We start from the raw sequence: 24,233 nt of genomic DNA on the forward strand, positions 1-24,233 counted from the left end.
CAATGGAGTTATAGGACTCCTGAGATTTGGGAGAGCAGAACATTTGGAACCTGTGGGAAGGGGAAATGCCTGAGAGGTGGTGTTGTGTGTTGTCTAGTGTTGTCTAGGTGGTGTCTAGTGTTGTGTGTGTGTGTTTATGAGTTTGTGGGAAATTCCCTCATTGTGTGTGTTTATGAGTTTGTGGGAAATTCCCTTATTCTGAATAAGATTCCTCACAAGAAAAGGGGAAAGTTGACAGCTATGTAGATGCCAAATCCTAAATCCCTGGATCCGGCAAATTTTAAAATATAAGCCAGGTTAGCCCAGGTTAGCTTCCTGATGAGGTAATCGCTTGAGTAATGGGCCATCAAGAGAACAAAGGGGACTCTGTGCTAGATACCAAATGGGTCCTCTCTCAACTTGCAGGTAGTGAGAAGAACAAAAGCCAGTTTTCTAGCAGAACTTGGCAGGGATGTGACTTAGAATCAAAGCTGAAAGCAGAGAGCCAGATAGCAAGCCTTGCTTTCTATTTGAATCCAAGGCTGCTTGAAGAATCCAAGGGAGAAACAAGACCCATATATATCTTTAGGGTATATGGTATATAATCCATATACCCTAAAGACATCACAGGCTCCTCTGTGCCTCATTCCCAAAAGGAAACATAAACAATATGTATGCGTGAATACCTCAGTCGGTAGAGCATAAGATTGTAGATCTCGGGGTTGTGGGTTCGAGCCCCGCGTTGGGCAAAAGATTTCTGTATGCTCAGCGCTCGCCCTTTCCGAGATCGCACGAGCCGCTCTCCTTCTGGCCGATTGCGGGGACACGTGGAGAGGCGGAACCGAGCCCCGGAGCGCGGCTTGGGCTCGTGGCTGCGGAGCCCCGGGGGCGGGCGAGTGGGGGAAAATATCTATCTCCCCCCACCCACCGCGAATATTTGGGGACGGGGGGTGCGGGGGAGCGAGGAGGGGCGTCACCCCGGACCAAGCCCTCCCCCTTCGGAAAGACTTTCACTTTCGCCTAAACAAAACCCAGGCAGCCTGGTCCTCAGGCAACTGCTTTCTCGTGGGGTTCGCGAGCATGTGAGAAGCCCAAACGACGCTGGGGAGAAACCCCCCCTTCCTCCGCCCTCCCTCTAAACCTCGATCGTTCATAGGTAAGTTAGGGCGTTATGGGAAATACTAGCTCCCCTCTTCGACCGGTTCAGCGAAGGGTCGGCACTGACTGGCAGAGGCTCTCCGGGCGTTTTCCCGATCCCTTGCGCCTTACCCGGGCAAGATGTCAGGATTCGAACCCGGCGCCTCCCGCGTGCGTGGCGCCCTGGCTAGCGCGGCAAGGGGATCGGCGCAGGGGGGAAATCGAGAGGGGGGGGACCTGCCGCTTCCAACCTTGGTTTCCACTGTGTCAGAGGGAGCCCCCAAGCGCCAAGATCGCGGAGGTTTCATCACAGAATCACAGATTTCTACAGCGGGAAGGGACCTCTAGGGTCATCTAGTCCAACCCCCTGCAACGCAGTAATATTTTGCCCAATGGGGGGGGGCTCGAACCCGCGGCCCTGAGGTGAAGAGCCTTACGCTCTGCCGACTGAGCTGCTCTCTCACTCCTTGTGGTTCTTTCTCAGCTTCACGATGATTTGTGGATTTATATCCAGCCCTTGTATCAAGGAGGTGCCTATATAGGTGTTTGCAGGGGGGGGCAGAGAGAAGGGCCTCCCATGGGACAGGGCTTGAAGGTAAAGGGGCTAGTGGGGAGAGACCCCTGCCTGAAATCCTGGAGGGCTGCTGCCAGTCAGTGTAGGCACCACTATGGTAGATGGGGATAGTGGACCTGGCAGCATGTTCTGAAAGGGATGGTAAAAAAAGTGATAGGTGAAACTAAGAAGTTGCCTCTGCTCCCCACTTGAAGAGTAGTGGAGAATCCCGGGAACCATGGTTTGCTCAGAGGGCTGGGAATTGTCCGGCCTGTGAGGTCAGCACCCTTAGCAAACTACAGTTCCCAGAATCTTTCCGGAGGCGCCCTGGGTGTGCTCTAAATGCACAGTGTGCATGGGACCTATCTCTGGAAGTGAACGGCTTCTGCGGCTTGTTTCAGACTGACGTGGAACTGACTCCCTCAGCAGGTTGTGGACTCTCCTTCCTCCGAGGTTTCTAAGCAGAGGCTGGATGGCCATCCGTCAGGGATGCTGTAGCTGAGATTCCTGCATTGGGGTCCCCCCCCAACACTACTATTCTATGATAAAGCCTTTCCCAGCCCTACCTGGAAATGTCAGGGGCTGAACCCAGGACCTCCTGCATGCCAGTCGGGCGCTCTCCCACTGAGCCACAACTCCTCCCCATGTGCTCAAGCCAGGCTACTGTTTGTATTGGCTCTCTCTTGCTTATTCAATAGAGAGGTGCAGAAGCAGCCCGGACAGTTTTGCACACTGCTGCTCTCCCATCCACACACAAAACCATCCTGCCAATGGAAGCAGCGCCTCTGCGCTGTCTCGGGGTCTAGCCTGCGGCATTTTTGCCATGCGGTCCTAGTCCAGTTCAGCAGAGATCAGAGGGTTGGCAGTAGCATGCCAGATTCACACAGGCGGCCCTGAATCTTGGGAACCGCATGCATATCAGAACACGCCCTCTGCCGCCAGCTGACTTATCAAAACGTGCTTTCTCTAAAGCAAATGCGTGCAAGCAGAGAAAAAGCAAGGAATGATCCATGCCTCTTGAGAAAGTGGATGGAACTTCCCCTTCTCCTCTTATAAACACTGGAACTTGTAGACATTCAACAGAGATGGCAGTGGGGCGGGGCTGGACTAGATGACTCTTGGAGTCTCTTCCAACTCTGTGATTCTGTGTGGGAAGATCCAGGACAGATGAAAGGAAGTACGTCTGCATGCAGGAGAGAGGAAAATGTGGGTGGAATGGAATGGAGTATCCTGGAAGTGAGCATGGCTCACTAGAATCTAGAAGAAGCCCAGGGCCCCTCCAGATGTGCTGTGGGTTGTGTACTCATGATAGTATCAGCAGTTGGTTATACTCAGTCTTGCTTTCCATACAGCTTGTACCTGCAATGATTTTGGGGTGGACATATACTGCTTTGTTTCCTATTAGTGCATGTCCTAGAGTCTAGGACAGGGTCAGCAAACTTTTTCAGCAGGGGGCCGGTCCACTGTCCCTCAGACCTTGTGGGGGGCCGGACTATATTTTTTGCGGGGGGGGGGGGTGAACAAATTCCTATGCCCCACAAATAACCCAGAGATGCATTTTAAATAAAAGGACACATTCTACTCATGTAAAAACATGCTGTTTCCCAGACCATCCACGGGCCAGATTTAGAAGGCGATTGGGCCGGCTCCTTAGTTTGCCTACCCATGGTCTAGGACATGCACTAATTCAGGCATAGGCAACCTCGGCCCTCCAGATGTTTTGGGACTACAACTCCCATCATCCCTGACCTCTGGTCCTGTTAGCTAGGGATGATGGGAGTTGTAGTTCCAAAACATCTGGAGGGACGAGGTTGCCTATGCCTGTCCTAGAGCTTCCTGCTGAAATCCTGCAACTTTTCTGACTTCTCCTTCACTGGAGGTTTTGAAACAGAGGCTGGATGGCTCTTTAGCTGTGATTCCTGCATTGCAAGATGTCCCTTGTGGTCCCTTCCAGCTCTGTAATTCTGCGGTTCTATGAAACGTTCTGGTTTTGTTTTGGTGGCCCCACTTTTGTTGCATTGTGGTGCAAGAGTGCCTCTCCAGATGGCAGTAACAGGGGAGAAGCAATTGCAGAGCGATGCGGAATGCACTGTGATTGCCTACCTGGGCAATTTATGTGGCGATTGTTTCAGTTTGTTTGTGTGCTTTTTGGTGCCTTTCATTTATTGCTTATTACTTTTGTTATGCTTGCAATTATGTGAATCTTGTTATGTTATAAGCTGCCTTGTGCATGGTTTTAACTATGAAATAAGATGATGGTGATGATGATGATGATGATGATGATGATGATGAAACCCACAGGAAATGCACTGGGGAGGGTGAGATAAAGCTTGTTTTGACACATCCTCTAGCCTCTCCACAAACAAATCAGAATGGATGTTCATTAAATAGCCCATGTTGTCTGATCTCCCTGTGAACAAACCCAGATGAATGTTCAACAAACAGGTTGTCTGGAGACGCCCAATGGCACATTGCAGAATATACCTTGTTATATACCTCACTCATACTGCAAGATTTGGTTGCAGGCTCCATTTGTTGTATGGTCAAGCTATTGGGTTGGGAGCCTGTTAAGAATAATGCTGGATCCTGACTGTGCAGTCGTATCCTGGAATCCTGGGAACTGGACGTTGCTTAAGCATTCTTGGAATTGTAGCGCTGTGAGGGGTAAACTGCAGTTCCCAAGATTCTTGGGTGGGAGCCCTCTGCTTTACATGTATGGTGTGTTCACGGCAGGGGCGCCAACTTGCCTCCCACAATGAGGGGGCGCGGTCCTGTGACGTGTCACGTGATGCTGCTGGCATGCACCAGGCTGGGACAAGCAAAAGCAGACACACTTGTCCCAGACACCGCCTCGCTCCTGGGCTGGGGCTGGGGCACACTGAGGGCTCCTGGCAGTGGCAGGGGGTGGTGGCCCCCTCCATATTAGGGGGCACTGCGCCCTGCCAAAAAATATTGGGGTGCTGAAGCCCCCTTCACCCCATATACCTGGGGCCACTGGTTCACAGTCTTGCAGAATGGAGGGCAGAACACTTGCATGCCATGTAAACAGCTAGGACCTGCAATAAAATGTTGTGGTTTGGGGCCCTCTCCCCCAATTTTCCGTTCCCCCTCTGACTCCGTTTTCAGTTCATCCTTCCCCCAGCATTCAGTCAGCATTCTGTAGTCACTGAGCATGCTTAATCCTGGGGTGCCTTGGGTTTCTCCCTGCTCTTACAGATTGATTTCCTCAAGTATTTTTTTGTACTTCTGCATACCTGGGGATTCCCCCCAACACGTTCCTCTTGCTTCTTGCGGCTTTGACTACATAAGCAATGGCACTCATGCACGCATGAACATGAGAAACAGAAGAAATTTGATACACCTGTATTGCTTGTGCACCACATCCTTCCCCTAGGAAGCTTAGAGCAGTCTAGATAGGGGTGGTGGTTGTTATTCCATTTTATCCTCCTAACGACCCTGTGAGGTAGGCTAGCCTGAGCTAATTGTTGTGGGAGCCCCATGGATGTGTGAGGACTTGGAACCCCAGGAAGTTCAGTACCCTGTTTCCTGCTACACCACACAGGCTTTCTAGCCAGTTGGCTACTTAAAATATACCAGAGTGGTGGATTATCCTTCCCCATTCTTTTCAGTGCATGGATATGGGTGAAATATTCACTGTCATCTTAATATTTCTGACTATTCAGCCGGAATAGTAATCCATTCAGATGGACGGATGGACGGTCATTGTACTCTCAATGTGAGCTAATGGGATTCCCCCACTTTCCTTCCTCTTCTTTATTTAACGTGTTATAAACAATTCATTTAAAAAGAATAAGCTAGTCTCATGCAGAAAGGTAGAACCTAAATCTGCTGCCCCCAGGGCTATCAGTGGGCCTTACGTGGAAGATGGGATCAGTACAGTGGTACCTTGGTTCTCAAACAACTTGGAACCCATATACTGTACTGCAAACCCAGAAGTAAGTGTTCCAGTTTGTGAACTTTTTTTGGAAGCTGAACATGCTCCGTTTTGAGTGTTACGCTTCCGATTTGAGTGCCACACTTCCGTTTTGAGTGTTACGCTGAGGTTTGTCTATTTATTTTATGCTTTTGTTTTTGCAGCTCTCTTTTTTGTGTGTGTGTGACTGTGTGGAACCCAGTTCAGCTACTGATTGATTGATTGATTTTGTGACTGCAGTACATTGTTTATTGCTTTCATTTTATGGATCAATGGTCTCGTTAGATAGTAATGTTCATGTTAAATTGCTGTTTTAGGGGTTGTTGTTAAAAGTCTGGAACAGATTAATCCATTTTGCATTACTTTCTATGGGAAAGTGCGCCTTGGTTTTAGAACGCTTTGGTTTTGGAACGGACTTCCGGAATGGATTAAGTTTGTGAGAACCAAGGTACTACTGTATAGCTCTGGATACCAACTGGGGTGAGGGGGGCAAACAGCATTTGTGCTTCTTCCGCGCTATTGTTTATTTGTTTATTAATACCCTGCCTTTTCCCCTCGGTTGGACTCAAGGCGGCTTACATATAAAAAAAAGAACTGCTAAAACCTTTTTTAAAAAATTGAATATTGATAGGCATAAGACTAGGGACACGGGTGGCGCTGTGGGTTAAACCACAGAGCCTACGGCTTGCCGATCAGAAGGTTGGCGGTTCGAATCCCCACGACAAGGTGAGCTCCTGTTGCTTGGTCCCTGCTCCTGCCAATCTAGCAGTTTGAAAGCACGTCAAAGTACAAATAGATAAATAGGTACCGCTCTGGTGGGAAGGTAAATGGCATTTCTGTGTGCTGCTCTGGTTCTTCAGAAGCGGCTTAGTCATGCTGGCCACATGACCCGGAAGCTGTACGCCGGCTCCCTCAGCCAATGAAGCAAGATGAGCGCCGCAACCCCAGAGTCGGCCACTACTGGACCTAATGGTCAGGGGTCCCTTTAAATTTTACTAGGCATGAGATAATAAAACTCTTCGGGGTTGAAGGAGAATCCCTTTTCTGCTGCTGGCTGTCAGTGTACATTGGAATGGTGATTCCACACTGTCTCCAGAAATATCCAGCGATGTACATCTGCGGGGTTGGTGAGAGTGGAATGGGGCGTGTGTGTGTGTGTGTGTGTGTGTGTGTGTGTGTGTGTGTGTGTGTGTGTGTGTGTGTGTGTGTGTGTGTGTGTGGTTTGACAGGACACCTGAGGAGAAGGCGGTGCCGATAAAGCAAACACCCCCTCCCACCACTTCCTTGTCGCGCTAAAGCTTTGCAAAACAGTGGAGATGTCTCCCTGTTACTGTTTGCAGAGCTCTCAGCAGCTCAGCTCAACCAAGAGGGATTCCATACACCCGCTTCTCTTCTTCATAGGAGTTAGGGAGCTGCTGCTTTCGGAGCTGTCCCTATGTGTCATTCAGCGCCAAGCTGCACCTGATCTGGAGTTAGGAATGTGTGTGGGACCGGGGAATTGAAGCTCGTTCACATTTAAAGGCAAACACACCTCCTTTGTGCTTTCCTGCGCCCAGCCGCCTTTTGAAATCTGCAGCTCTCCGAAGCTTGCAGTACCGTTATCCAGCTAAGCAACGTGTACGAAAATGCATGTGCTAAGGTTAGGTGTGCATGAAAATAATGTGCCAAACAAACAAACAAACAAACTCACAACCAAAAGGGCGGAAATCACTTTGAACTTTGGGCAACCTTGCACATAAACGTTTGCACATTTGGAGACATTTGCACTAGAATGCTGATGAATTGTCACTGTTTTTAAAAAAGCAAAACTATTGCGGAAACGTGGGGGACTGAACTTAAGACTGGAAAAACAAGAAACTAAAATTGATTCGTTTATTCCTGCCGGGAGACACTTTGTATCCATACTTCATATTAACTCATTTATTTGGTTTTGTGTTCACCACTTAATGGATTTTTTTAAATACACAGTTTATAAATTCTTCTAAACAAGCAAATAACATAAAGGGAAGGAGTTTAGAAAATGCATATTGCATTAGCTCATGGGGTGGACGACCAGCCTGTTAATGGGGTTGGAGAAGATGTGAGAAGAGAGTGCTTTAACCCTCTTGCACTGAGCCTTGGAGAGCTTTGCAAAACACCAAGATCTTTTGCAACTAGGTACAACACGTGGACCAAACGTCTCCCCTCTACTTGGCAGCTGAAGAAATGGGTTTTATAAGCATCGATTGCTTATTCTCTGTGCAGCAAGGAAGTGAGAGTGGGGAAACTGATAGAATAATGGAGGAAGGGACTGGAACTTAAAAGCAGAAGAGCCCTGCTGATATTGCTGATCCTGTAAGACCATAGCCCTGTCAGCATAATAAAATTTGCAAAAAAAAAAACCCAAAACCCAGCAATAACCACCACCCAAAACCAGCTAGCGATATTAGCATTAGATCAGTGCAAGCCTGTTTGTCAGTGTGAGTTGTAGGAGTTGTGTATGGAGATGTTATGATCCTAAGGATGGAAATCTCGAGAGGCAGCAATGTCTCTGAAAGAAATTCTCAATCACATTTATGGTTTTGATTGATTGATTGATTGATTGACACTTATTCAATGATATACAAAAAATACATACCCATTAGAAAGTATTTTTTTATGTTATACTGAGATAAAACAGCTACTTAGAGAGCAAAATCAGAAGGAAGAAAAGACAAGGAAAGGAGAAACCTAAAGTATGAGAAAGCAAGAGAAAAGGAAAATAAAGGGGAAAAAACTAAAGAAGGATAAAGAAGAAAACAACAAAAGGATTTCTGGTTCTCTGTCCTTGTAGCTACAGTATTTTTTCAATCTTCAAATCCAGTTACTACAAGTTCATTTTCTCTTTCATGCAAAAAGTCCTTAAGAAATTTCCTTTCCTTAACAAATGTCAGTAATGATTTTTCTCTAATTAAACATGTTAACTTTGCCATCTCAGCCAAGTACAATAGCTTTATCACCATTCTTCTATAGTGGGCGGGGCTGTGTCTTTCTATCTTTGTGCATATAGCAGGCACGTCCAACATCCAACAGGTTGCCATCCACCATCCAATATTAAAAAAACTGGCCAGACAGGATATAGCAAGTCATTGGAAAAATGCAGAAGAGCTAAGGGTGAACCAATGGAGGAAAAAATTGAATTATATTATAATTTTAGAATATTTAACTGTGAAGATACACAGGAGGAAAGGGTTTAAGGTCAGTGAGAAAGAGGAGGATTGGTTTGCGAAGATATTGACATATTTGGGTAGATTTGAACAATTTGGGGCAATTAAAATGTTAAAAGTTAAATAAACCTTGTGGAGCGAGGAGTGTTAATGTATATAGAATTGTACATATGGTTGATTTGAATATGTTATTATTGATTATGTATACTCAATCAGCCGCCTGGGGGGTTTCACTGTTGGGTTTTGGTTGTTGGTAAAAGAAATGGGGCAGAATGTGGCCTTAAGTGGGACTTAGTTCTCGGTAAGCATGCATAGAATTGCACTGTAAGATTTCTTGTTATACTAAAAATAGTAATGTATTAAGTTTTGTATATATAATTCTCTTAATTTCTGTTTACGTTACGCGAATAAATTACAATCTTTCTGATGGAATTTTGTGCACTTCTAATCAGGTGCTTTATTGATCTAAGTCCTGTACAGTGGTACCTCGGGTTACATACGCTTCAGGTTACATACGCTTCAGGTTACAGACTCTGTTAACCCAGAAATAGTGCTTCAGGTTAAGCACTTTGCTTCAGAATGAGAACAGAAATCGTGCTCCGGTGGCGCGGCAGCAGCAGGAGGCCCCATTAGCTAAAGTGATGCTTCAGGTTAAGAACAGTTTCAGGTTAAGTACGGACCTCTGGAACGAATTAAGTACTTAACCTGAGGTACCACTGTATTTGCTACGACAGTAAACTGCAACAGATGGACCCCGCAACAACAAAAATACAAAAAACAAAACAAAACTGGCAGTGATCTACCACACTCTCCCATTGTCATTCTTCAACTTAAACATATTATATGTAGCTGGGGAAACCCAGCCAGATGGGCGGGGTATAAATAATAAATAATAAATAATGATTATGATAATAATAATAAATTATTACCCCCCACACCAGCCCCTTCCCAGGGCCATTGGTACACACGGGAAGCCATCACGCCCAGAAATGTCCAATTCCCCCTTTACTGGATGGGAAAGCTCGGGGGGGGGGGCAGTGGCTTACTTCTGAATTAATGCAGCTGATCTGGAGCTGGAAAGGTGGGAGTAGTTCAGCATCCATGCAGAACTAGGAGGGAGAAGGTTTTCTTTCCATGGGAACCAGCAGGAGAGGGGAGAGGGAGGAGAAGAAGAAGAAGAAGAAGAGAAGAGTTTGGATTTGATATCCCGCCTTTCACTCCCCTTCAGGAGTCTCAAAGCGGCTAACATTCTCCTTTCCCTTCCTCCCCCACAACAAACACTCTGTGAGGTGAGTGGGGCTGAGAGACTTCAGAGAAGTGTGACTGGCCCAAGGTCACCCAGCAGCTGCATGTAGAGGAGCGGAGACGCGAACCCGGTTCCCCAGATTACGAGACTACCGCTCTTAACCACTACACCACACTGGCTCTCAACATGCGCGCTCTCTTTCTCTCTTTCTCTCTTTCTCTCTTTCTCTCTTTCTCTCTTTCTCTCTTTCTCTCTTTCTCTCTTTCTCTCTTTCTCTCTTTCTCTCTCTCTCCTCCCTTTCCCAGCTGGCCAGCTGACTGGGTCCATAGCTGTCAACCTTCGCTTTTTTTGGAGGAAATTCCCTTATTCCAGCGCCGTTTCCCGCTGCTTCCCGCTGCTATCCCGGATTGTTAGATATCCCATAGACTGTCCCCGGGACAGGTGAGGTTGCTGATCCCTTATTTTCGAGGCTGCTGATCCCTTACTTTCAAATCTGAAAGTTGACAGCTATGACTGGGCGTCGGGCAAAGCCTGCGGCTGAGCAGGGTGCTTGATCCTCGAGTCGACCGTGGTCGTCGCGTTGAACATACATGGCCTATAGCAATCGCACAGCAGCAAGCATTTACAGTAGTACCTCAGGTTAAGTACTTAATTCGTTCTGGAGGTCCGTTCTTAACCTGAAACTGTTCTTAACCTGAAGCACCACTTTAGCTAATGGGGCCTCCTGCTGCCGCCGCGCCGCCAGAGCCCGATTTCTGTTCTCATCCTGAAGCAAAGTTCTTAACCTGAGGTACCATTTCTGGGTTAGCAGAGTCTGTAACCTGAAGCGTATGTAACCTGAAGCATATTTAACCCAAGGTACCACTGTATTGCAGTCCTCTTCCATAACCCCTTTCTAATTGTGTGTGTAGTGTGGTGTAGTGGTTAAGAGTTGTGGACTCGTAATCTGGGGAACCGGGTTCGCGTCTCCGCTCCTCCACATGCAGCTGCTGGGTGACTTTGGGCCAGGCACACTTCTTTGAAGTCTCTCAGCCCCACTCACCTCACAGAGTGTTTGTTGTGGGGGAGGAAGGGAAAGGAGAATGTTAGCCGCTTTGAGACTCCTTAAAGGGAGTGAAAGGCGGGATATCAAATCCAAACTCTTCTTCTTCTTCTTCTTCTTCTTAGCCCGAAAAGCTAAGTGCTAGCAAAGTGCTATTTCTGGCTTCAACTGAACAGTAACCTTTAAAATCTGCTGTATCCATGGAGAGCATGAGACTCTTAATCTCAGAATTGTGGGTTTGAAGCCTATTATTATTATTGCATTGCATTGCAGGGGGCTGGACTAGATGACCCCCAGGGTCCCTTCCAACTCCACAGTTCTATGATTTTATGATTCTGTGTATTCGTATCCAGTATATTTTAGCTTTTTTTTTTACATCCCCCCCAGGCATGATAAAATGTCTCTTCATGTTCTTGTCATTTTCCAGCAAACATATGAAACGTCTTTATACATTCTGAATAGTTTCTCAGAAGTTGAATACCCGTTGTGACTCTAATCTGAGTAGCATTGACTCCCAACCCCTAGTGCAGAAGCAGCCTTGGAGGCACCTGGGTCTTTGCTGTGAGCAACAATAGTCTGGGATGGATGGGCCTTTGGTTTGACCCAGGTCTCTTCAGTCTTACGCCTCTTTCCCGGATAGTAGCAGAATGCACATGGAATCTCTGCCCAACATTTGGCAGCAACCTGCAGACTAAATTTCATCTGTTATTCTGTTTGGCCGAGTTTGGAGAGAGGTTTACCAGGTGGCCAGATAAGGAAGAGATCAGGCAGTGCTCCTGTATCATTAATAGTTGTGTTAAAGAAGGAATTTCAGTAGCTGTACCTTGTCCCTTTTCTTTTTTGCCTCTGGTGGCCCTGTCAGGTAGACTTCCCCTTGCACAGGCATGACTTAACTGAAAGGCACTCTTCTCCTTTCCAAATCCTTATTTAGCTTTCACCCTCTTTTCCTGCCCTGCACCCCAAATCATTTGTGGCTTTTTGGTATCCTTCTTAATTTGGTTTTGGAGTTGCCACCCTTGGTTCACCCAATTTTTTTAATAGGGAATTCACATGATGTCATTTCCCGCCCATTGTATCCCAGTCATTGCCCCCGCACACGCACACACCTAATTTGTGGCAAGGTAAACAGCTTAAAATCCTGCCATTGTGTACAGTACTGGCAAAGTGCTATTACGGCTTTCCAAGAAGGGCCAGAGATCACTGATAAAAGCTTTGTATGCAGAAAGTCTCAAGTTCACTTCTGGCATCTTCTGTTTAAAAAGGAACAGATGGCAGCGTACAGAAAAGCTCTTTCCTAAGGAAGGGGTGAGGAAGCTTCGTTTATTTTTCCATTAAAGGCCATAGGAAAGTCAACCAGGGGCTGTGGAAAATGGTGGGTGGAGTTAGAGCCAGCGGTGGGTGGAGTCAGAGCCCCAAGTGGGTGGGGTCTGAAACAATGCAGGATTGCATAGCATTGTAATGGATTGTTCTATGTGCCTCCCCATATCTCTCTCTGTGGGCCTAATAATAATAATAATAACAACAACAATCTTTCACATCTACTGATGATTACAGCTGCCTCTGCTATGCTTCCTCAACTGGAATCTAGGTTAGCAAAAGGTTAGCAAAAGCAAATGATTAACATCCATTTATTAACATATAATAAATGAATTAATTGTATTCTCCTCTGTTTGCTGTATGAGTCTTCTCATCGCTTGCTAGTGGGACAATCTATAAAACCCTATGCTCTAGTCTTCTAACCCACTAATAAGTCCCTGTTCCAAATTTACAATGCAATCCAGGAGCCCTGTCTCTGTTTTACTTCCAAAGACACCTGTGATTCTGTTTGGGTGTTGATCTTCTTTATCTCTTTTACTCAGTCTATGATGAGGATAAAATGCATGTGCTACACATACAAAAAAAAATCTCAGAGTGAAGGAAAGCAAAGTCTTATTAAAACAAATGGTGCAAATAAAGTAGGCAACTTATTTAACAACAACAACAACCTGCCCTTCATTCAAAAACCCCAGAGAGGGTTACAATTAAAAAAAAAACAGTTAAATAAAGAAAATCAGTTTTAAACAATTTACAATTACAGAAGTAAGGTGGGCCTTAAAAATATTCATCTCAGTTGTCAAAAGCCAGGGTAAAGCAGTGTACCTTTAGGCTGAGGGCCACTTGTTACTCACGGACCACAACATCCACATTCTAGCATTGTTGTTGTTGTTGTTATCATCATCATCATCATCATCATCATCATTATTATATTCAATTTATATACTGCCCTTTATCAAAAGATCTCAGGGTGGTTTGCAACATTAAGAACACATTTTACAGTGCATCAGTAATAAAAAGGTCCTTTTCTTCTAGCCGTGGCAGTTTTAATCTGAAATCTTAGGCTCACTACTGCGCTCAGAGCTCAGAAACTGCTCGCGCTAATGGAATTCCCTGTCGTAAAACGCGCCTAGAACAATGGGAGTTTCAAATGCTGCCTCTTCCACTGTCAAACAGCTCTTACTTTCAGAAAGTTTTTTCTGAATGTTTAGTCGGAATCTCCTTTCTTGTGACTTGAAGCCGTTGCTTCGAGTCCAACCCTCCAGAGCAGGAGAAAAGAAGCTCCAGTTTGCTTACTCATATATAGAATTTCTTACTTGGCTGGTAAGTCCCTATTTTAGTCCTGGAAGACGCATGTTGGACAGGATGTTACACTGGCAGGGCTTGGACCTAATGTGAGCAATTAACTGTGGTTACGGAAATTAAGGTGTGCACAAGCTGTTAAACCAACCACAATCAAGAAACAAACCGCAGACACCAGGCTTGGGTACCCAATTGTTGTTTATTTAGGAGAATAAGTAGGAGAATGCTATGATTCAGATTAAATATTAAACCTGCTACTTCTTTGTTCTTTCCATTGGAAGCACGGATGGAAGGCTCTGCGAATTTCAGTCCCCAAGTTCACATTTTTTCCAATCTTAAATTCAGTTTTCCACGTTTTGCAGCAATTTTTGCAAGCAATTATTTCCCCTAACATAATAACCTTTTATATGTTATTTTCCACAAACTTCTTCATTGTTATACACACTTAATATATGTGTTTTTGCAAGCATTGTTTAGTTGGACAATTGCATGGCAAGGTGTGAATTTTGAAGGACAGCAGTTTCCCAGTTTGCAATTTCTCTGTGCAAAATTGCAAAATTGATTCAGCTTTATAAATGCGCCCTGTTCTCACAATGGCCAGCCAGATTCCTGTGGGAAACCCTCAGGCAAGACATGACTGTCTTGCGGTTCCCAGCAACTGGCATTCAGAAGCATACTGTCTCCATCCATGGAGGCAGCACTCTGATAATGGTCTCGCCTGCTTTACGTCAACAGGAGCGCCCACCATGTCAGTCAGAAAATTCCCCAGAGCATTCAGGAATCCAGTGGATTCCATAAGTCTCTGGGGGCAGGCCAACCTAACAGGCCGGGTCTCGTAATTCCCAGGGGCTGCCGACTAACCAAACCTCACCAAGAAATGGTCCATCCACAACAATGGGAGTTAGAAAAACCTGTCAGCGCACCAACCAGCCCTCCTGTTGAAGAGACTGTCTTGGGACCTGACACATCCATCAGGCTGGTGCTGTGCTGAGACTGTGGAATTCAACGTCCGGTACGCTTCCATTGCAACTCAGTGTTGCCCCGGCATTTAGCAGAGATTGTGCACAGCGGTCTGTGTTCTGTGTGGTTACTGTTGCGTTCTAGTGGAGCTCTATATAAGCAGGCTGGCTGAACCCTTCAGTTCAGTTCTGTTCTGGCCTATGAATAAACAAGAGCTGTTTGAAGAATCGCTATGTCGTCTGATATGTTCACCCACAACTTAACAGAGATTACTCAAGCATGCAGAAAAGTCTCTGTACGCAGCTTATTTCCTAATCTAAGAAGCGTTTATTTTACAACAGCAATTAATCAGCAGCCGATTAATTCGGTTGCCAATTGTAATTGCTGCTGTAAAACAATAAGACTGTGACCAGAGCAACGTGCTTCGGGACCAATCCTCCCAGTTCCGCCCATTGAGCCTCTCAAATGGGATGGTGTAGGACTCCTGGACTTCCGCCATCTTCTCCCCCGGGGCTTAGCCAACTCATGTTCAGTAGCTCCTGGCACCCGGTCCTGAAGAGGTGTCCTTCACCAGCGAGTTTCACTGCCCACAGGCAGGTCCTCCAGCCAGCCTTTCTCCCACACAGATACAGCCACACAGCTGACTCCGTAACCTGTGGAATCACACACACAGGAACTTCAACAGAGACAACCCCATGGATGTGATGGAGGCTCTGATGCCGCAGGCTGCTCCATCAAGTTGGCCCCTGCGTGGATGTTGAAATCCCCCACTACAGGTCAAATGGTGGATGACTGAAGAATCATTATGCGTAATGTGGCGTAATGGTTAGAGTGTTGGACTAGGACCCTGGAGAGCAGAGTTTGAATCCCCACTCAGCTGGGTGACCTTGGGCCAGTCACCATCTCATAGCCTAGCCTAGCCTACCTCACAGGGTTGTTGTGAGGATGAAATGGGGAGGAGGAGACCCATATTCACCACCTTGAGATCCTTGGAAGATAAATGCAATGAATAAATGAATAAACAGTGTTTCATGTGAACCAGTGCTATTTTTCTAGAAAAAGAGGTGCTGAAACTCACCCTGAGTGCCTCCCTTGTTCCCTTATAATGGCGAGTTCCAGAGAGTTCCAGCTCAAAAGAAGCCCTGATGTTAGGTATTTTTTATTATTTTGCAGAAGTTGTAGTGCAAAACATCTGGAAGGCCCCACGTTGGTAAATTCTGGTTTTGCTACATCCCAAGCCCGTGTTTCCTTGGCCTCTTAACCCCTAACCATCCTTTCTTTTATCCCCACAGCTCCCCCCCCCCTTTCTAGAGGGGTAATCCTCAGCATGTTGGTCATCCACCAGACCATGTGGAGATGATTTGGCGCCATGCAACCCCAGAGTCTTTTGTGGTAAGTTTTCAAAAACAATTGGCAGAAAAACAGATGCAAGTAATGGACTACATGGAAATGGCAGAAATGACCAGCAGAATTCGAGATCAAGGAGAAGAGCTGGTGGAAGAAGACTGGAAGAAATTTTAAACCTATCTACAAAAACACTGTAAAATTCTCGAATGTTGATGACATTGAAATGAAATGAAGGGGTTCTAGTAAATAAGGTAAAATAAGAGTATAAAAGAAGGGCTAGATACTAAATGAAAATTTTGAGAAATAAACTATGTGAGGGAAAGTAATCAAGGATGAAACTAATAAGAATGAATTTGCTAACCAATTTTAAATTGGAATACAAGAAAGGGAGGTGTGAGGAAGTCAGGAAAATAAGTTCATGAATGTTAATAATTTGAAAAGAGGGTCTTTTTTCTTTTTTGTTTGTTAACTTTTTGATCCTTTTTCCTTTTTTATTTTTCTTTTCCATTGTATGCTGATTGTTTGTATTTTTGTGTTTTGATGTTTTGTTTTTTGTGTGTAATGTTTCTTTTTTTGTAAAATTTAATAAAATATCATTTAAAAAAAAAACAATTGGCAGGATCAAGGAAGAGGCCTCAGCTTCCCAAGGAATATCATTTTTTTTAAAAAAGGAATATCATTTAAAAAACAAAAAAAACAAAAACAATTGGCAGGATCAAGGAGGAGGCCTCAGCTTCTCCTGATATACTAGTCCAGGAATGGTGGCCGGAGAGGAAGAGGGAGAGGGAGGTTCTTTGGACCTCTCCTTATAGCATCACCATTATCTCCCCAGAACCAGGTGGCCTTAGTTCAATGCATGCTTTCCAGCACTCAAAATCTGCGTTGCTCAAAAAGGCAGTGAATGACAGAAAGCAAATTACACAGAAAGCAATTTCCTTTCTATAATTCACTGCCTTTTTGAGCAACGCAGATTTCCCTTTTTTAAAAGTTTTTTTTTGTCCTCGTGATTGCAGACGGGGGGGGGGGGGGATGTTTCTGCAATCAGCCTCTTCCAGGCTATTCCATTCTCCTCGCCGCCACCTTTTCAGTCTTCGCTTCTCCAACTGTCAGTCCACTGAGCTGTGGAGTTTACCTATTAGCAACAAACGACTGGGACCCACAAGAAATGTTGCAGTACGACATGCTGCAGAGGGAAATGAGGAGCAGATGGGGCTTGTCAACCTGGGAAGGTAGCTCACCTGGGAGAAGGAAAACTCTGATTCTCAACCTCTGCTGCCTTGTGGCTACACTCATTCGTGAGAAAGGTTTTGGCAGTAAACCCTCCATACCCCTGGCCTTGCAAGACATCTTCGGGAGAAGAAAAAGCTATGGAGTAAGGCCTACACAAATTCAGAGTGGTTGAATGGTGTCTTGTACACCTTCCAACAACTGCTGTAGCCAAACTGATGCCAAACGTATTGCTCTGCTTTCCTTTGGGCCACATCAGTGAGGCTGAGAGGGGGGTCTTGTCATCTGGGCAGCCCAGGAACTCCATTGCCTAGGTTTGCACGCTGAAATAGTCACTTTGGTGGTCTCTGCAGCCACAGCAAGTGCTGTGATTCTCCGCTAGTTTGACTTCACCCCCGGAGTCACACTCCATTGTCTCTTGGGAAAGTCCGATGCCAACATTCCCATTCTACTGTAAAGGAAGGAGGGTAAGATTTGGATGCCTTTAAAAGAGGATCAGGCAGGTAACAGATTTGCTCTGTCATGTATGTGACAGGTCTTCAGATACTTGAAGATGGAAGTTTGGGTCTGCACTGCATGCTAGCTGAGAGATGCTTGAGAGTTCTTTTGAGCTTTCACTTACTATATAAGCCAAAGAATTTTTTCCTGTCCTTCTAGGTCTTTGTTCTGCTGCTGCTGTTTCTCACCCAATGTGAGTCAAGCAAGAATTGCGTCTTTCAGCATGTTCCGTTTGAGTCAACGAACAACACTCAGCTTTTTTTATCTAAAATTAAAGAACTGGTGAGTGTGCCCTTGAGCAAACTATATCAGGGCAGTGCTATTTTTCTAGAAAAATAGGTGCCAAAACTCACCATGAACCTCCCTCAAATAGGTGTTGAACAGCATTGGAGATGTGATAAAGTGTTGTAGGGACCATAGAGTTTAATTGCCAAGGGGCTGAGCCAATCATCCCATGCTACCACCTGAAATTGGCCCTGCAGGTAGACATGCAACACTGCAGCGCTCATGGGAGTTGTGGTCCAAAACATGGAGAATTGTGCCAGGGTGATGAAGGCTCATCTAGATAAACCTAGATCAGGGGTCGGCAACATTTTTTGAGGCTGGTCCGGTCCACTCCCTGGCGGGCCTCTCGTTGGGCCAGAGCATGCGCGCCTGAGCATGCGCTCAAGCTATTTCTGGTGCTCTTCTGGGTCAGAAGAGCGCCAGAAATAGCGTGTGCACATACACGTGGGTGCTCCTCTGTCCTGAAAGTGCACTGGAAATAGCACGTACGCACGCGTACAGGCACTCCTCCGGGTGAGGTGCACCCATGCACATGCGCACACGCCATTTCCGGTGCTTTTCTGGGCTGGAAGTTGATCCCTGCAGTGAGGAAAAAAATGGCCGTGAAGAAAGGCATGGAATCCCCACGCCAATCCACAGAACGGCTGTGGGCTGGTTCCAGGAAGCTCATGGGCCAGAACTGGCCCAAGGGCCTTAGGTTGCCAACCTCTGACCTAGAGGCACCTTTAAAGCCTATTTATAAACATTTTGTGGATAGACTTTTCTTGCTCTTTAATCCATCCTCTCCCCGCATTCAACTCAGGCCTATCTCTTTCTCTCCGCAGAAGCAGTACCTGCTCCTCAATTACCCAGTAGATATGCCATCCAACCTGAAACCGGTAAAGTCTTAAAAAACAACCTGTTAACTAAGGAAACAACTAGACATATGTTACCTACCATGGTGTTGTTATGTTACTTGAAAGGGCTGATCAGTTGCAATTATTTTAATTCAGGAGCGAATTTTTGCGTGGAGATGAAAATGTGCGCTGCCTCTCCTGTTACAAAAAGCAGGAGTGGAAGGATTTGAAAGACAATTCCTCTTATGTCAATTGTACTGCTGCCAGCCTGTGTGGGCAATACTGAGTTAGATAGACCAAAAGTCTGACTCACTATAAATGCTTATCTACACTTACCTTTTCCCTGTGCTTTCCAGGAAATGGTCCATGCTTTGAAACTCTGTATCCAGGTGCCCTTTCCCACCCACCCCTCTCCGGAGCTTTTCTTGGAAAAAGAACGCCCTGCTCTTTATAGCTGAATTGGAGCAAACAGCAATTGGGGGTGGGCGGAACCTGAATTGCTGTTTGTTGTGCTTCTGCTTCAAAGAGCAGGTTTTCACAGGGAAATATCTGGGTCAAAAAAAGGGAGTGCTTGGACACAGAGCTTTAAAGTGTGGACCTGAGCCTGGAAAACGTGGGTCAAAAGGTAAGTTTGGATGAGCCCTATGACAGCTTTGTATGTTCTTAGTGGTTTCGAACAAGAATACACCCCTGACTTTTTCCTAATCATGCATTCCTTCCTTATATTCCCCCTCCCCCAATAATTTCCCCCAGGATGGATTCTGCCAGGAATTATGGGAAGTTCATCTCATAAACAAAAAGCTGAAGCATCTGGCCAGCGTATCCGGGAGAATCCTGGAGCAAATGTTCTTCAATATAACAGATCACATGGCCTCCTTTATTAAAGAATGTAACATTGAGGTAGGTCAGGGTGCTTTGGAAGTCAGCACAGGTCATTCCCCCCTCTTATTTATTCATCTAATAGCTGTTTTGAACCTGACCAGTCCTAAACGCTAGCAATTATTAGTACTTGTTAAGGATATTTAAAAATAATTAAGTTAAAATTTGGATCAGAATGAAATACCACAAGGTGCTCCTCCCTCCAGATTAAGCCAGGCCCCTGCTCATGCCAGGTAGGAATGGAGAAGAATTTCAATTCAGTTCGCATTGAAAGGTGAACTTACCTAACTTCCAAAGAAAAATACAAGCTGAAACGCAGCCATGGGCCCCTAAGGTCGATGGAGAAATCCAGTCTTGCTTGCATTTTCTTTAAAACCTACCTAATTCAAACTTTTTAAACCTATTGGGCTCCAGAGTTAATGCCTGCAGTCAGCAGCACCAGTGGGAGTAAAGAACAGCTGAGGAAGAGGGTGGTTTTCAGCAGGAAACTGCCGCAGGGCCCTGATCCAGAGTAGGGGCCTGCGGCTGTTTTGTCTTCAAAACATAAGTAGCCCCGTTTAAGTGCTTCAACTTCACGTGTAATTTGGCCCCAGTTCCTAAGGTGTGGTGGCATGGCTTGTGGGCTCACTATATATCAGGACAAAGCTGCTGGGCTTGACTTTTTTCTCTTGCGCCTTAACAGGATAGTTGTGTCCGTTTTGTGGGGACAAACATCACTCAGTTCTTGAATCCGGTTCCTTACCACATCGGAAACCTGGCGGACAAGATGGAGAAACTCATTGAACTGAAAGAGTCTGCTGACTACAGTAATTGCACCATTATTCAGTGCCAACCAGGTAACATTCCAGGTGGTCAGGGTGTGGGGGAGCAAGGCTGTGGGGCTACAGAGGGGATACATTTCTGCCATGGGGGGCTGACACAGTGGGACAATGCCATGGAGCTGCCCTCATAAAACTGGCGTCGCTGCTGCTTATCAAGGTGGTTCACTGGCATGGCAGGGGGGTGGCAAACTTGGAGCAGAGCCAATCTGTGCCACACAGCCCTGAGCACCCCACCACCTCCCTGCACCCCAACCCGGTCAGTGGCAGTGATGACAGTGTTAGGAAGGTGGCTTTGCAACCCTGCCCCACTGCCCCAGCCACTCCTGTTTTCCACTGGGTGAACAACTTGTTATGGTGTGTATGAAATGGTATGTGGTGAGCTGATCAAAGAGGATGGTTTCACCCCAGTGTCGACAATATGGGGAGGCAGAGAAAATGAGCAAAAGTCGCCTCGCTATCTTGGCAGAATACAAATGCTTTGCCTACTGAGTGGTTGCATTTTTGCTCTGAAGGTTCGTTTCCACCAGAAATAATACTTAGCATCCATACGGTGCTTTGGAGATTTCAGAATGCTTCACAAACATTATCCCAGTAGCCATGACAACCAGGCCCAACATCAACACTTCTGCCCCTCCCCCAATTTCTAGGCCCACCTGGTCGCAATAGGTCCTTGACATACTGCGCCACTCTGGGTAAATTTAAATAGCTGCCCTCAGTGGCCTCCCCGTGGCTGCCACTGTAATTTCCCAGAATTCCCCAGACCAACATGACTTCAGGGGCATTGTGGGAAGTTTAAAATGGCAACTCGCAGCTGTTGGCAAGCAAGCTCAAGGGCGGAGGCCTAACAGAGGGCATTTTGCCAGGGAGCCCCTCAGACCTGAAGCTGCCCCTGTTTACAACATTGGTATTATCATGCCCAGCTTGCAGTAAGGGGAACTGAGGCAGAAAGAAAAGTCAGTTGCCTAAGCCCACTGAGTATGTGGCTGTGGTCTGATTTGAACTCAGGACTCCCCAACTTACAGCTCACCCCCAGCTGTCAGTGTCACCAACTTCCGCAGCCCCAGGACTGCATGAAACCCTAGTTTCTACCACAGGGCTCACTTTATTTATTAAACAAACTTTATACACCTCTGCTTTGTATCAAAACCTCTCAAGTGGTTTACAATTTTATCTCTCTTTCTCCTGTTTCTTCCCCCCACCCTTTCTTTTCTGTCTTTCCCAAGGCATATATCTACACTTGAGGACCCATACTGGTTTATCTCTCCCCCAGGAAATCATGGGAGTTTTAGTTTGGCAGAGGGAGAATTTAGAGGCCCTGAACAGCGTTCTCAGCACCTGCAATAAACTACAATTCCCATGATTGCTTTGGGTGGGGGAGTCCATGACAATTAAACCAATGGACCATTGTTTAATAATTTGTGGTTTAGAGATGCTCTCACTCTTTCTCCTTCTTCTCCCCATTGACTTTCTCCCCCTTTTTCTCCCTCTCCCCTTAAAAAACAAAACAAAATATTGTGGTACCAATCACTTGATGGCAGGCCACCATCCGCTTCTTGTGAAACCAATGCAATATTCTGCATCTGTTGTCATAAAAAAGTGGTTCAGCAACACTCTGTGGGTATCCTCTCAATATTATCCGCTCTCTGCCCCTTGCTTGTTACCGGAAGGCATTCAATCTGCCCCTATAGGTCAGTCTCTCTCTGTACTGCAGACTCTTTTACTACTCCAGTCACCAAAATCGTTACAGAGACCCATGATAGAGTCCAGTCGTCTCAGCAAACCCCACTTCAGAGATCTCACTGGGGACCATTTCTACTTCTGCTTCTCATTCCCATTTCCTGCTTTCTACTCATCATGACACGTCCATTAAGGAACCTATTTCAGGTAAGCAAGAAGCCTTTTCAAAAAGTTCTGGGATATTATGTTCTGGGCACTCACTGAGCCATGGCTGACAAGGATCTGATGGGAATTGCAGTCCCAAGTTTCTAAAGGGCACGAGGTTGGGAAATACTGTCCTAGGTAAGGATTGGGGGGGGGGTGTTCCGATTCAGTTTGTCTTTAAAGGCAAACCTATTTGATTTGTTGTTTCTGAAGCAATCTGAGAACCCAAACATGGCCGTCCTTTGACATTTGCGCTTCCCCAAATTTTGCAATTCTCCAGCCCAGCAAATGTGTGCTAAAATTCATACACTGGGGTAAGCCATCCCTAAAAATGCATATATTGGTGAAAATAACATACGAAATTGCAGTGTTTCCCAGACTTAACAATAATCACATGCCCCTTTTGAGAGTTTGCCTCTTCTCAGACAAAGATAATTTGGGGGTAGTTTTAATAATGCAATTTTACCTAGGCTAGAGTCGCATGTTTGTGCTTGCAGTATACATGGGGGGACGAGCCACACAGCATCCCTGCCTTTGATCAATCATCCCAGGATAGGTAACCACAGAATCCTGTCACTCTCGCATGGGCCCAACCCTCACCTTTCAGCACTATGTGTGACATTGGCTCCACCATCACCAGTAGTACTATTATCTCCTCCACCCACACCAATCAATTTGAGATGTAATCATAGCTCCATATTTCATCCCCCAGAGGCTCCCAAGGTTTCAGGAAACGCCCGTTTGAGCCTTCAGAGCACCTTTGGGAAATAAAGGTAAGGGTAAGACTTTCCTGTATTTACGTATTTCTGTGGCAAAAGGCGCATAGAAATAAATTTCTCAGAAAATAATTTCTGTTGGGGGAAATTGCTTTGCAAAAACGTGCGTTCGATAAAATCGCGTGCAAAGATTAAATTTGCACTAAAATGCCAGTGAGTTTTCACGAGGACTTTTAATTTTATTTTTATTTTTTTATGAAACTGTAAACCGATGAGGATATGTGGTGAACTGAACGTAAGTTTAGAAAAATGAGAAACTGATAAAAAGCCCCCAAATGGACAGATTTCATCCATTCCTACGGAGGAACAACCAATTACATAAGCTCCACTCTTGAACTCTGAAACGTTACTTGCCTGGCACATGTTTACAGCCACCTGAGTGAGAATTAGACTCCAGGCAAGTTTCAGGGTCTTACCTAGTGGGGAATATTGCAAAATGACCAAATGATTTGTGTGTTTTTTTGCAACCTCCTCACTCCTGGCTTCTCTTCTGCCCAGGCCCCAACCAATGTTTTTTTATTGTCATCTTATCTTCCTCCCGCAGCATCTTCAGGCATGAATGGCCCCCTCCACAGTGAATGGGACGGCGTCCTTTTGCTCACACACCATCAACAGCAGCACATGCCCCGCTCCCACTGTTCTCCCTGGAGGACTGGATTTCCATAGCTATTGGGAGGAGACAGGCAGTGGGGAGAGAGACTTATCTGCAGCATCCCTCTGAGGAGGAGCTGTGTGGGCATCAGTTCCGGATTCTGCCACTGGGTGTTGCTGCACCACCATTTTTATATTGAGAAGCGTGAGAGGAGAAAGACATGGACAGTTGTTGTTGTTTTTTAATATATATATGTACATATATTATTTTGTATAAATAAAAATAAAATACAAATAAACAAAAATGTTTAGTAGCCATTGAACGTATCATTTAAATTGCATGATGCCAAAAGGAATTCTGGCTTCGGTACCTAGCCTGCTCAAGGAAGGGCAGCTGGACCTGACAGCCACCTGCCTTTTTGAATTCCCCACAAAGTACC

The 24,233-nt window shown here is 45.8% G+C and overlaps 1 protein-coding gene and 1 long non-coding RNA gene across 2 annotated transcripts in view; one reads left to right on the forward strand and one right to left on the reverse strand.

Moving 5' to 3' along the window:
• LOC309327916 overlaps window positions 1-19,578 on the reverse strand; it is a 40,254-nt gene extending 20,676 nt beyond the window's left edge. The window contains exon 1 of the long non-coding RNA XR_014150679.1: window positions 18,946-19,578. This is a non-coding gene — a long non-coding RNA (uncharacterized lncRNA). The remainder of the gene's footprint in view (window positions 1-18,945) is intronic.
• FLT3LG (fms related receptor tyrosine kinase 3 ligand) lies at window positions 918-24,098 on the forward strand. Its single transcript, XM_081837500.1, has 9 exons — window positions 918-1,135; window positions 15,945-16,044; window positions 17,884-18,006; window positions 18,834-18,887; window positions 19,599-19,745; window positions 20,407-20,560; window positions 22,257-22,429; window positions 23,139-23,199; window positions 23,747-24,098. Exons 2-8 carry the CDS (start codon window positions 16,009-16,011, stop codon window positions 23,169-23,171), a joined length of 720 nt encoding a protein of 239 aa, XP_081693626.1. The 5' UTR covers window positions 918-1,135; window positions 15,945-16,008; the 3' UTR covers window positions 23,172-23,199; window positions 23,747-24,098.
• Window positions 24,099-24,233: the final 135 nt, after the last annotated feature.

Source organism: Podarcis erhardii, assembly GCF_964252035.2.
Source record: "Podarcis erhardii genome assembly, chromosome: 13".
NCBI classification, from domain to species: domain Eukaryota; kingdom Metazoa; phylum Chordata; class Lepidosauria; order Squamata; family Lacertidae; genus Podarcis; species Podarcis erhardii.